The sequence below is a fragment of the Eupeodes corollae genome, chromosome 3 (assembly GCF_945859685.1).
Source record: "Eupeodes corollae chromosome 3, idEupCoro1.1, whole genome shotgun sequence".
In the NCBI taxonomy this organism is placed as follows: domain Eukaryota; kingdom Metazoa; phylum Arthropoda; class Insecta; order Diptera; family Syrphidae; genus Eupeodes; species Eupeodes corollae.
The window spans coordinates 16,500,715-16,515,419 of NC_079149.1; the positions used below are offsets into that span (position 1 = coordinate 16,500,715).

Below are 14,705 nucleotides of genomic sequence, written 5' to 3' on the forward strand. Positions count from 1 at the left end.
ATTCGGTTCGTCGTCGCCATTATACAGTCTGCAGAAGTGGTCCTACAACATCCTCAGCCTTGACTGCGGTTCCACTATGATGTTTCCATTTTCGTTCAGAAAACTTTCGAACTTCATTCCTGCTTTTAAACCTCTCAATATCTTTGACCACGCGCTTCTCATGCCCTCTCTTTTTCCTCCTGAGAAGTCTGTGTTCCTCTCGCCTCTTCTGCTCATAGGGCTCATGAGCAGCTCTCGTCCTTTAATGCAGCGCCGCTTTGAGCGCCTGTTGTTTGGCTGGATTTGCCTGCCGATATGCTCATTAAACCAGGGGTTCCTTGTTGGTGGCTGCTTGAAACCCAGCACATCAGAGGTGGCTTCTCTGATTGCATCTTGGCAATGTTGCCACTGGTTTTCGATACATTGTGTTGGCGGCAGAGAACTTCGAGAGAGGTTACTTGTAACTCTGTCGGAGAAAGGCTTAGCAAACTCTTGCGATTGAAGCCGTTCGACGTTGTACCTTCTGCCTGTTTTGCTTTGGGTCTGGAAACCCGAAGTGCTACCTTGGCTACAACGAGGTAGCGGTCCGAGTCGATGTTATCTCCTCGGAAAGTTCCGACATCCATGATGCTGCAAGCGTGCCTGGCGTCGATCGCAATATGGTTAATCTGGTTGACGGTAAATTGATCTGGAGAACTCCAAGTTCCTTTGATGAGGTGTGAAAAACGCGCACTGGCTAACATGATGTTTCGCCCCGCACCAAAATCTATGAGCCTGAATCCGTTGTCGGAAGTGTTTTTGTGCAGGCTGTTCTTCCACCAAAGATGTCTTCCCTTCCTAGCTTGGCATTAAAATCGCTCAAGACTATTTTAATATCGTAGCTAGGACACTGCTCATATGTTTTGTCTAAGAGCTCGAAGAACATATCTTTGGTGTTGTCGTCTTTCTCTTCTGTGGGGACGTGCACGCATATTAGGCTAATGTTGCCGAATTTAGCCTTGATGCGTATTATCATGAGGCGCTCATTGAAGCACCTTTAGCTCAAGACTTCTTGCCTAAGTTTGGCTCCAATGACGAAGCCGCACCCAAATAAGCGCTGTTGGTTTTCGTGGTAGCAGTCACCATAGTAAATGTCGCAGTTTTTCATTATCTTTTTGCCCGGCCCATCCATCGTATTTCCTGGATGGTGGTGATGTCTGCTTTATAGCGGTCTACGGCCTCCGCTAATTCTACGGTCGCACGTGGTCTGTTAAGGGAATATCTGAAGTTCGTTGTCTTTAATTCGTTTGCGGTAAGTAAATTTAATTCGTTTGCGGTAAGTAAATTAGTAAGTAAATTAGTCCGTATCCGATTCTTGTTGGTGCTTGGTAACTATGAGGCTTTTACGTGGCCAGGAAGTCACCCCGACGGCACAGCTCCCAACCTTGAGGGCCAGATTCTGAGTATAACTCCAAGGATGGGGAGCCGGATAAAACCGCTCCTTATAGGCCTGGGCTCTGAATAAGTCGAAGGAGCCCAAAAAGATGTTCACTAAGTAGTTCAACCTTACTGGAACTGTAGACGCCACCGCTGAATCCATCTCAGGAATTCCTCCGCTGCCAACAAAAAAAGCAAATACGGCAGCACTGAACAAAAAACATGGAAGAAATGTCAAAATCAACCATTTTTGCGTTTTTTGTATGTAAAAAAGTGAACTTTTAAAATTAATTTCAAACAGAAATAAATGTTTCCTCGCTCTAGAATTGCTGTAGTTATTAGTTATTTGCACATATCTATCAAATAATAAAAACCGTGAGACGAAATTTGTGCTGCGGTAATGGAAAGTTGAGCCTAAAATTCTTCTGGAACTACATATGTGTATTCAAACCATAAACACCTTAAAAGGTTGTCATAATAAATTGCGGTCACGATTTTACTTTTCCAGAATGTATGTGTTTTTAATTGGTGGCTGTATTGGGTGCAAAGACACTCCATATATAAAGACCGGAAACCAATCTGTCATTCTGGTTTGCCTACAAGCTGAAACGTCTACCACTGTGCTAATAGTAATTCACCACTGCTAAAGTCAATACACCACGAATTGATGAGAAAATACGAAGAATGAATTGAATAGTGCTTACCTGACCTAAAATGGACAATTTAAATCGGGTGAGCTCAAAAGTGAGTTGTATTTTGTGATATTGTTTCATATATGTTTTTTGTGGAAGGTAATAACCTAGAGAACCTAAGAAAACTGATATTACTTATAAGAGTTCGATAGAAAAACATAAAATCAATAACACTAACAAATGGGTCACTTAAATATCATTTTCAATTTAAAAAAAAAACACATAAAATCTTGACATCGCCACAATTAAGAAAAAATTCCACAAAACTTCAAATCTAAAACTCTTGCCTTGGCCCTGCTTTAAACTTAATTTTAAAGTAACTTGATTTATATTTGATGTTGTTTTTCATTTTTCTACTTTCTGGTACTGCTGAAAAAATACACATATTATAGCTAGTTTACACTTCTAATGTTTCTGAGATTTCTGACATTTCTCCACCAAAAAGTCAAAACAATTTTGTATTTCTTTTCTTTCTATTTGAAGTATGCGATAAAAGATATTTGACAATTCATTTAACACATACAAAATTAACAAAAAGGTATCCGGATACCCTATCTTTCTGAGTTTGAACGCAGCCATTATCTTGACTCAACTGTCTTATTTTTATATAAAATATTCTTCCCTTCAAATTATTATACCGTGAATTTTATTATTCTGATTAATTAAAATAACTTTGGTTTATTTTTTTGTTAATTCTCGATACTGAAATTACTGATTTTTAACGTCTGTCAAAATCTTGAAACAATTTTCACAGCAAAGCAAAAGGTTGGACGATGGTGAATGCACATTTTTTCCACCACACTCGTAAAGTCGTAAAACAAAAAAACTAAAATAATGATTGGCCACGTATGCCTAAGTCCATTAATTAAGACTTATTTTGCGAACAAGCCCCTGCTGGCTGATCATTATCAATTAAGCAGCCGTGTCAAATTCAACGGTCACGCCAGACAAATCAATCAGAGATTGAATGATAACAGCCAATCAAGCCTCCTACAAAAATGGTAAGAGGGTAGGGTGTTTTTTTCTTCATTAAAGACATATCGAACTTTATAATATAATGATCAAAAGGATCGCTTTAATATTGGTCAAGTTTTTATCGCTCTTAATTTCAACAGCGTCGACGACGACAATGACGAGCGACGACGGTCAGTGTTGCAGCGCAGCGTTGAAATCACCTAATAAGCGTCGAAATAGTAACATTTTAACCCGCGTGTCTGTACGTGTACAGTGTGGTAATTAATTCATCGTATATAAACAGCCAAGCCTACACATTTTAAACGTTCCATTCCTATATCTAACTTATATACGATACGAGTACCTTTTGTTCAAGAAATTTATACTCGGCACGGATGATAAAAAGTCAAGAGACTTTCACAAAAAAAAAACAGCCTTAGCTGAATTTGTATCAATCTCAATTAGACCTAACGAAGTGAAAAAACCCAAGCTACCTATAGAAGAAAACGTCAAAGAAACGAATTGTGTACAGGCTGAAGTCTAAAGTGAATTCCCAAGACTGACAGCGACAGCAGCACCGGCAGCAGCGGCAGTGGTAGCAGCAGTCACTACTGTCAACATGTCCTTAAACGCATGTAAATCTGTGTTCCGTAGTTGCACACTCAAAATCGGCAATTTAGACGACAAGAGGTGTCACCAATTTGGTCACTTATTCAGCCTCTGGATGGAGATTATTAGCGCGCAATGTGATATACTCTCCAAAAATAAACCTCTGAATACCAAACCACGCCATTTTCGATGATTTATGTGTGCAAGCGAAGTTTGTGTTGTTCAAACTTCAAATTCAATGGAGTCTTTCCTTATGAAACCGAAACTGCAACCGAAATGACATTTTATTCAAAACTGACAGCTCGTCATGTGGTAAATATGTATGATATATGAATGTATGAAGTCTCATAATGAAAAATTGATGGCACTCCCTGTTTGGGCTGAACATCGCAGTCGATGCCTTAGAGTAATATTGTTCCCCATGGAGACATACCGCACCGCGAATGCACGGCCATATAGAGTGTCCCAATGGAGGCAATTTACGAGTAGCTTTGAGTTTTGTAAGAGATTTGGATCAATCTCCCACAACAATGTCATATATCTATGAGCTGAGGTGAGTTTTCAGACCTCAGCGTATATGACATATGACAAAGCGGCTCATGATGGCTAATAGGACACCGGTAATATAGTTGTTTCGGGACATTGGACGTTTGTGTCATATTTCTTCTATGGAAGAATGTGCTAGCCCAAGAAAGAAATATGGTGGGTTATATACCTGTAGGTGGGCCGTTCACATTGGGCAATTATTCCTCATGAATAAGGATAGTTTGCCGGGTTGAAATTAATTGTTATTACGTGCTATGCTCTATTCACTTGAACGTTCATATAAAGAGAGACGTGGGATTGAAGTCGTGTGCGACGTCTGTTGCACCCGGCACCAGACACTAGACACCACAGCTTCAACATCAACATCATCAGGGCTATATAGTCGCCAGTGGTGCAGGCGCACGCAAGAGACATAAATCTTTTAAGCGGATTAATTATTTTGGTGCATGTGGATTCCAAGAATCGCTTTACAACAGCGGGAACAACACTATGCTCAGGTAACAGTATGTTTTTCGAATTAACTGGAATTAATAAAGAGGAAATCAAACAGGTTTCATTTTTTTTACTCACCACACCGCCAGCCACTGCCAGCCGCCGCCGGCCGCTAGAATAACTTCTGCAAATAAATGCAAGTCATTTATATTTTGCAAAACAAATAACTTCATATACTTTATGCACATCTTTGCTAAGTTACAAACCTAACTGGTTGGCTACATATCGGGGGCTTGAAGTTGAAGATATACACCCGTACCGTACGCGTAGTCCAGTGTATAGATCTTTTAACTCGTTTAACTTAATTAATTCGAACAGCATGAGTTACTAAGACTATGAGGTAAAGAGAAAATAAGTCACAAATAGAGACTCCATCGCATATCCCGTAGGGAAATTAAATACTGGGTTATATTTAAGCCGACAAAGTGTAATGTACACTTTGTCGTAATATGCAATTAATAAGGATTTCCAGAAAAGGAGGCTGTAGGTGTGGTGAAAAATGAGGTGGAATTGAATATGGGAAACTTTTTTAATTTTACACAAAGGATTAGAGTGAAAAATTTTATATTTGAGTTATTTTCATAAACTGACAAAGTATATTAATGACAAACTTTAGAAAATATATTTTTGTTAATAGGTTTTCAGACATAAAATAATTAAAAGTGGTTTTTTAAGATGGATATGATACAGAATTAAAGTTGCAACAAAGTAAAAGGAATTCGCACCGACATACATAGGACTTTTGCAACTCATAGTAACATCACTGGTAGAGCATTTATTGACTCCAAAATTTAACATAGGTTCACGAGATATGAACTTGAGATATAACGCCTAAATCGTAAAATGCCATAGAGTCCCAAACTAGTCACAAGGCCCAACAAGTTAAAAAAAAAAACTGCCAAAAAACCCAAGGCGAATGTCATAACGCCCGAGCAATTTTTTAAGAAAAGAACGCCCAATATGTTATCTGTCATTTAGCCCAAAAGAATTTTTAATTTTGACATTGGGTCTTATGACATAGAAGTTGGGCTTTGTGACACTTATTTTAGGCATAACGACGATTATGATTTTCATCATTTCTTATGATTATCACCCGACCACTTCGACGCTTTCTTGACGTTCCGAGTTTTTGAGCGATCTGACTTTTTTTCGTTCAAAGTTTGATACTTTTATGTTCAAAAGTGAAACGAATCGTTTAACTGATTTGTGTTCCAATTTCAAACAGATTTCTGTCAGTAAAAATTTGACGTTGGCTTTGAATCAGGAATTTTTTTTCAATAATAGGAATTTTTAATAATAGGTATAAACGACCTGCCAAAAAAACCAATTGTTCAGCACCTAAATACATTATTTTTTAAAACAATGTGAAGGACATAGGCTGAGTTTGTAATTGCAGGTGTTGTTGCCAAGCCTTCCCTGAAATATGCTCAGATACGTTTATAAACACAATACAAAAGTTGACAAAATAAGGAACTTTTTGTTAGAAGCTCCTCCTCTCCCTCAAACTATTTTCCAATAGCACTCAAGTCCCTTTTTTCAAAGTTCACTGAAACGCTGATTAATTATCAGCTCAAGAAATATCTTGAAGAACGGAAGCTTCTTAATGACCACCAGTATGGCTTTCATACCAATAGGTCCACTGATGATCTCATGGTTTATCCCACCCAACAGAGGAACAAATCCTTAAATCGTTTTGAAGAAAGTCAGATTATTGAACTTGAAATTTCAAAAGCATTTGATAAAGTTTGGCACCAGGCTCTCTTATCGATTATGCGTGATTTTGGTATTGATGAATCTCTTTCTTGTTGGATTAAAAATTACCTTTCTAACCGTTCAATACAAGTAATACAAGTTGTATTGGATGGTTTCAAGTCTGAAATTCATAAAATAAATGCTGGTGTCCCGCAAGGCTCCGTTTTGTCTCCGACTCTCTTTCTTATATTTATAAATGATTTTATGCCTTCCAACAGTAACCTCAGCTTTTCATATTCGTTTCTAGATTCACTTCCTTGTCCTTCCAGTGTGGAACTTAAACGGCAGCTCAATGATAAGCTCATTAAATTCTGTTCTTGACAGCATTGTCCAACGGGGAGTCAGAAACCCTGTAGAACGGAATGCTTCGAAAACTCAATGCTGTCTCCTGTCGTTAAAACGTAACACATCTCTGATGACATTTGCATACAGGAAAATAATCTACTGCCAATACTCGGTATGTGTATCACAGATCACATTTTATGGAATGATCACATATTTGATATTGCCAAAAATGCTGCCAGGTGCTTAGGGCTTTAAAAATGATAGGTGATAGAACTATAATCGAAACATTTACATCGCTAGAACACCGCCGCGAATTAGCCAGTTGGATTCCACCCGATTTTTAGATTTAGCCGTAATACTCGTACTTCCAGTAATACTCAACAGTTTACTCTTGAGCTCAATTTCGTCAAGTAAAGAGATTCTTTTTTAAACCACACAACGAGAATGTGGAATGCTTGGGCCAATTTTGTTTTTCCTTCCCATTTTGATGTTCAGAACTTTAAGACCAATGTGCACCGATATCTCCTCTTGAATCCTTCCCAAAGCACAATAAATGTACAGAGTAGAGAACACAGCACCATTAATACAAGACAGAAAGACAGAAGAGAAAGAACAACAGAAAGAACACATGACAACAGCACGAGGTAGGTTTCGAGACGTTCCTCCATCTTTCTACTAACCACGCTCACTGATGCTTGATTTCGGTGATCGATGGGAACCGAAGCTTTATCAGTAACTATAGGCCGTTGCCCATTCGTTTTTAAAACATAAGACGAACATGGGAAAAATTAAGAAAATCAAAAAGGAAAGTGACACATTTTTATAAAAATGAAAACCTTTAGATGAGGTCCACATTTACACTCAGATTCAGTCCTGTTTAAGAAAAATAATTAATTTCATATAGCTAAGAAAACGAAATAATATCGTATTTTCTAAAAAAGGGACTTGATAACTTTGAATTACATTTTCATACGCACCCTTTCATTGTTCTTTAAACTGCGATTGTAAAATTTGTCAGTAAAATCAATATTTTCATCATGAAAAAGTACACAAACATATTTTGAAAATGTTGTACCGAAATTTGGAGCAAGTAACCGCAACTTTAAGAGAAACTTTAAAAACTTTAAAAGAAACTTGAAAATTGATTTCAGCTTTTTGTATTTGTTGGCAAACAAAAAGATACAAACTGTTAGTTGAAGTTGTATTTCATTATGTTCTGTACATAATAGACGATGAAGAAGCTATTTGCCTCCGAATTAAGGTTATCTCACATTTTTAAATTGTTACGCACCTATCGATTCATCATCGTTACTTACTTACTTGTTAAATCTAACAGTGACATCCAACTGTCAAAATATTTAAACCCTGACTCAGTGGTGTACAATTCGTCAAACTGTACCGTGGAAATTTAGAGCACAAAGCTAAGTGCAGAACGATTATCAGAACTATAATATTTGTGATCTAAAAATTAGTTATTCTATTTCTCACCAGGCGACATTTTGTTTTGTAAAGTTTGGTATCACTTCCATCTATTTCATAAAAAGTAGTGATTCCACATTAACATTTCCATTTATCTGGAAATATTTTGTAATAACACAACGAAAAGCTTAATATTGATTAATTTGACTTTTTTGTCTATTGTGATATCGCAAGAAAGTTTAGTGTAATAGTTTTTTTTTTCACAAACATTTCACTGAATACTATCTACGAACACAACTTTTGATAAGTTTGACAGTGTTTGTCAACGGATTGACTAATTTTTCGCAAACAAATATACTTTAACTATAATAGTATGAATTGCCAATTATCTTCTTCAAACAAATATATCAGAAATTTGTCAGTTAACTATCTGACAAAAAAGTTGTATGACTATGAGACATACTTTCATTGAAAGTTAATTAGATATTGTCATCTTATTGACAGCTACTGTCGAAGCACTGAGAGATCTTACAATATTTTAAGATCTGACAATTGTCTGGTCTGTACTCAGCATGATAATACTGTTTTGGGCTTGAAAACCATGAAGCGTTAATTTCTTAGTCGGAAATCAAGGTTTGTGGTTAAAAATCTACTTTTATCAATAGTTTATGAACAAACTCAATCTATGTCATGATGGTACCCATAAACCTTTGTTATGTAACTTCTGCAGGGATTGAAAAGGTATTAAATGATATTGAGTGAATTTCTGTGTATCGATTTCCCCATCTGTCATTTTTGAAGCTGTCATCTTTTGACATTTAACAAGTGGAAACTACGCCATTACAATAATGAGAGGATGTTTTATATATTTTTCTTTGGAACCACTTAAAATAGTTATAGGGCTTATCTTACAGCTCACAGTCGATTCAAGATCTTTAAGATTTAATGTGAAATCATCAAGACATGCAGACACTCGTTTGTTTTAAATATAAAAATGAAACCTCTTATAAGATTAGTTGGCAGGTAAATATGGCACGTGTGATACTATATGAGATCACTTTCTCCAGACACAGTTTACATAACTTTTTGGCATAAAACCACCTTTCTTCTAAGATTCTAGTTTGGCCAAGGCACTCACCATCAGCATCACTGCCATCAACGATATGTTCAAAATGAAAAACATTATTTCCAATATGATTAACGGTTCCACCATCATTGTACTACACAATGACTTGGTTGTTGGAGTTGCTTATATGCGTGCGATCAAGACATTAAAATCTTTGATGGCTATCACCAAAACACCATCAATATACACCAACCTATACAACACACACAACTCTCCAATGCGTACGTTTTTCTCTGGGACTTGTATTAAAAGCCATTTATAGATGGCGCTGGCATATAGTCAAACTCATAGAGGCAGTAATTTATAATTTTCACCAGAGGCACACGCTAGACAAATTATCTTTAAGCTATTAAATCTTACATTGGCAATAATATCTCCCCTCAAATGGAGTGTTGTGAGTATTGCGCGCATTGATCTCATAAATCCTCCTTCAAAAAATTGGTGCCCGTTGTTGCATCGTGTAGATTGGGTTTTGCACGATTTCAATTGGATTATGTACTTTTATAAAGTTGACTGCGATGATGTTAAGTGCTGAATAATACAGTTAGTGAAATAGAATCAAGGTCTTAAGACGATTCTAATTTACGATTTAGGAACGTAAGATAGTTTCAAAATGACACCTTAAAGGCTGAGTTACATCGACAAAATTTGACAGAAGTGTCTTTCAAACGTGAGTCTTAAAAGTTTCGTTCTTCTTTTAAGCTTCGAAGGCCGCATACATAAATCTCCAGCTTGAAAGGAACACAATCGCACATTTTTCACAATCTAGTAAATTATTACCTTCATTCTAAAACGAAGTGTCGAAAGTTGCCTCAAACGTGTTTATCTTAAAATTAATTTTTCGTTACAAAGGACCAACTATATTTTACGATCACAACACGCATAATAATTTAACGCATCTCAAAAATGATAATTACTATAATTTAAATAACAGATGCAGTGATGAAAATGAAAATGGCAAATTGGATAAAGCCTTCGCAGCAGAGCTTGTGGTCATACTCATCACTTCATTGTGCGCGCATTTATGAAATTGATTTACAACACGCCGAAGTCACTGCCGACCGCAAAGCTCACAATGCAAAAGCGTTTAAAAATTTATAAAGAACCAGATGCATACAACTTATATTTATGACTAATATACAGCAATTATATTGGAATAAAAAAAGAATAATAATAATAAATTGAATGTTTGTTGAAATCGATTTTTGATTACATTTCGAAAAATATGTTGTATCGTGTGATGGCTGCGTCAAAATGAAACTCATAAGACATTTAAGTTGTTTTTCATGTATGATAAATGTGGCTTTGTGAATTGTTGATTGAACCTTAAGATTTTAAACTACAGATTATGTTTGACCCAATTTAACAATAGCTCAACGAATGGCTTTAAGGAGTTATGATTGATTTCATTAAAGACCTTTAAAATAAAACAAGTTTATGTATTCCGTTTTTACTGTCAAAAACCTATCCAAGATAATAATGCTGCAGTTAAGAGTCTACATAGACAACGTCAGCAATCTACTTAGGGTTGGTTATAGTAGCATAATCTAAATGTGGACTTTTAACTGTCAGAAATGGCTTAGGAGTACCAAGACAATTCTTATAGACTTACGACTTACTTTTTCTTTAAGGGAGTTAAGTTCTTAAAAACCATACTAACAATTGGCAAATGTAAATACAGGCAATTCACAATTGTCAAACTCAGCTGTCATTTAAAGCGACATAATAGCCGCGTTTTATTTGGCCAGTTTATCTTCTTAACATTTCTTGAGATTTGTCTCAGACAGATTGACAGAGAATGAGAATAAAATAAAAAAACAATTCAATGTTTATTGTCAGCTGTCAATCGAATAAGCTTTGTATTTCTTTTCATTATTTTTGAATCGTGCGATTAAGAATTCTTATAAACCGAATCATACAAATTGTGTTCACAGATTTCTTAAAACAAAAGTTAGATTTTGTATGAGAACTCTTTTTTATATTTCTAAAAAAAATAGAAATCTCTGGAATCTTAGAAATATTTATAATAAGGCCAATGCTCAATAAAATGAAACTGTAAGGCTCATCATACTTAAATAATATTATTTGACATTTAGAGCGGAGTTGCCATTCGGTCATTTTGCTTCTAATTTTTTGGACTTATTCATTTTAATTTCAGGAAATTATATTTAGTTTTTTGAACCTTTCCATTGTTTTATTGATTCTATACAAAATATTTAGTTTTTTGTTATCTAGTTAAAAAATATTTCATTTAACGATAAATAAAAATGATAATGTGGAAACACTGTATATTGAAAAAGTTGAAAGTGATACCAGATCTTGAAAGACAAACTGTCAGTTCGTGTGAAATTTTCTTAGTTACTTTAGGTGGCGCTACAGTCCTGTGTGAACTAGGGACTCACCCAAAAAACTTCTCCATCTAGCTCGGTCCATAGCTGGATATCTCCAGTTATGCGCTCCAAGTTGGGTGAGGTCTTTTTCCACTTGTGCGCGCTACCTGATCCAGCCATCTTAGTCGTTAGACTTTTACAATTCTAGCTAAGTCTACGTCCTTGTACAGCCCGTACAGCTCGTCGTTCCATCTTCACCTCCACTCCCCTTCGATACATACGGGACCGTAGATTACACGAAGAACTTTTCTCGCGAACCACTTTTTCATAGTCCATGCTTCTGTATCGTAAAGCAGGATGGGAATGATAAGGGTCTTATATAGGACTTTGGTAACTCGAGAGAGGACTTTACCACTCAATTGCTTTCTTGGCCCAAAGATACAGCAAGAGTTATTCTGCTGTTGATCTCAGCGCTGGTGTTGTTTTCTGCGTTTACAGCGGAGCCTAGAGAGACGAAGTCCTTGACTACCTCAAAGTTACGTCTGTCAATGGTGACGTTTTGACCAAGACGTCGGTGTTGTATGTAATTTGCCCTCATTAACCGTTAAACCCTTTTTTGCCGCCTCTGCCTCAATACTCACAAAAGCCCTTTGACATCACGCTGAGTTCTTCCGATTATGTCAATGTCAATATATTGACAGCGCATTACCTTGTCTTAAACCTTTTTTGACTTCGAAAGGTTCTGTTAAGTTGTTTCCAAGGTTTATGGAGCAGCGTGAATTCTCCAAACAGACGAGTTTAGCATGGATGCCAAAACTAGACGTTCCTCTATAGAGCACGTCCCTGTAGATGCTGTGATATGTGGCTTTGAAATTAATGAAAATATGGTGGGTTTCAATTTAGTGTTCTTGGGTTTTTTCCAGGATCTGCCGTAATGTAAATATTTGATCAACTGTGGACTTTCCTGGTCTAAAACCACACTGATAAGGACCTATCAGGTTGTTGACGATGGGCTTTACACGTCCACACATTAAGGCAAAGAAGATTTTATAGGCGATGTTAAGTAGACTGATTGCTCTATAGTTGGTGCAGTTTAGACGGTCTTCTTTTTTCAGGATCGGGCAAACTATACTGGGGTTCCATTCATCACCATTCACTACTCCTAACCAACCACGGGTTTCTTGTTGTTGGCTGTTTGAAAGCCAGCACATCAGAGGCGGCTTCTCTGATTGCATCTTGGCAATGTTGCCACTGGTTTTCGATACATTGGGTGGTATGCGAAATGCATTGTCTCAGTCTCAAATCTCATTATTTTGAGCTTTTGCTAGCTTTCGTATGCAAAATTGTTTTGAGACAAATCTCACAAAAATGAGATCGATCTCATTTTATAGATCTATCTCATTTGAGATGTTTCCGTATGCAGAAAGAAAGCGTTGTCTCATTCAAATGAGCCAAAGCTCGTAAAATGTTGAGACTGGAAATTAGTTGTCTCAGGTATAACAATGGCTGAGTACATGAATATTTTTGCTCCTGTTGAGTCAACAGGAAATTATAAAATTCTTTATAGGTTTACCCAAACTCAAATTGAGGCCTTAACAGATTATTTTTTTCAAAGTAGTGATACTTTTCGGGGTGGTCGTTTATCTAATAAAACCAGAATGATGGTTTTTCTACGATTCGTTGCTGATCCTGGTTTCCAAAGTGGAATTGCCGAAGATTTCGGAATCGACCAAAGTTCGGTATCTAGGATCATCATCGAAGTCGGTGAAAAAATTGTAAGGAAAAAAGAGGACTGGATTAAATTTCCGAATACGTTGGAGCAGACAGATGCCGAAAAAGTAATTTGGCTAAATAAGTATCAATTCCCATCCTGCATTGGAGCAATTGATTGCACTCACGTGCGCATTAAAAAGCCTATCCGTCACAGTGATGAATTTGTAAATAGAAAAGGTAGATAACACAAAGTTTGAGTGTTCTCAAAAATATAATTAATAATTCTCTTTATTTTGTGTTAGGTTTTCATTCAATAAATGTTCAAGCGACATGCAACGGAGCGGAACTGTTTACGAGTGTTGACATCTCTTGGCCAGGGTCAGTACATGATTCGAGAATCTTTAAAAATTCTGAAATTTACCAAACTCTCCTTGAAAGTTCATCAACTATACTCATTGGCGACGAGGGCTATGGAATTACTCCGTTTTTAATGACTCCGTACTGGAACCCTGTCAGTGCCGCTGAAGTTAACTTTAACAATATTCTAACGCAAGAAAGAGTTATTATTGAGAGAGTATTTGGCCAGCTTAAACAAAAATTTCCTTGTCTGCAATATAAATTAAGAGTGGCAACACGCAACGCACCAAAGGTAATAATGTCGTGTTTTATTCTGCACAACATTTCAAAAGCATTCCAGGGTGGGGATGAAAATGAGGAAAACCAGATGGATGCTCCAATGGATATAGAAGAAGAAGAACATACCCCTCTCTTTCCCCCCAATGACACATCAAGGAGAGATTCTCTTCTCAGAGTAGCTGGTCAGAGCAAAAGAAACGAAATTGCGAGGCTTTTGCTCAACCAAAACCGTTAGATTGTGCACATTTTTTTTTAAATAAAAACTAAAATAACATAAATATCAAGAGTTTTATTTATAAGATATGTATGTACATTATGTAATTGTTTCCCTTAAAAATTTTCAAAAGAAATTTCATTTTCTTGTGTAACTTTATTTTCAAGGAGTTTTAATTTTTTGGTTAACACTAAATTTTGCTTCAGTAAAATTAGCCTCTGTAAATCAGTTAATGAAAGATCCCTCGTTTCCCCCGTCTCGTAGTTTGATAAAACTTCTATTTCATTATTAGCATGTCTTCTTTTCCGTGACGAATCCTTCAAAATTTTCGTTGCATTTGAAACGGAATTAGAGGATTCGTCTCTGCTTATGGCTACACTTTCTGCTCCTGTAATAAAATATTCATAATGAAAAATCAAACAATTATTATAAAAAACAATTGTATTTTACCTTCGAGCCTATTTAGCACCGGATTCGGATTTTCAGACCCACCATTGATTAAATCCCATAAATCCTTTTCCCATGACTTAAGTTTTATTTTT

General features: G+C 36.4%; 1 protein-coding gene across 1 annotated transcript; it reads left to right on the plus strand.

Annotated features, from left to right (window-relative positions):
* The first annotated feature begins 13,102 nt into the window (after positions 1-13,102).
* Positions 13,103-14,184, plus strand: LOC129949195 (putative nuclease HARBI1). Its single transcript, XM_056060484.1, has 2 exons — positions 13,103-13,550; positions 13,616-14,184. Exons 1-2 carry the CDS (start codon positions 13,103-13,105, stop codon positions 14,182-14,184), a joined length of 1,017 nt encoding a protein of 338 aa, XP_055916459.1.
* The last annotated feature ends 521 nt before the right edge of the window (positions 14,185-14,705 follow it).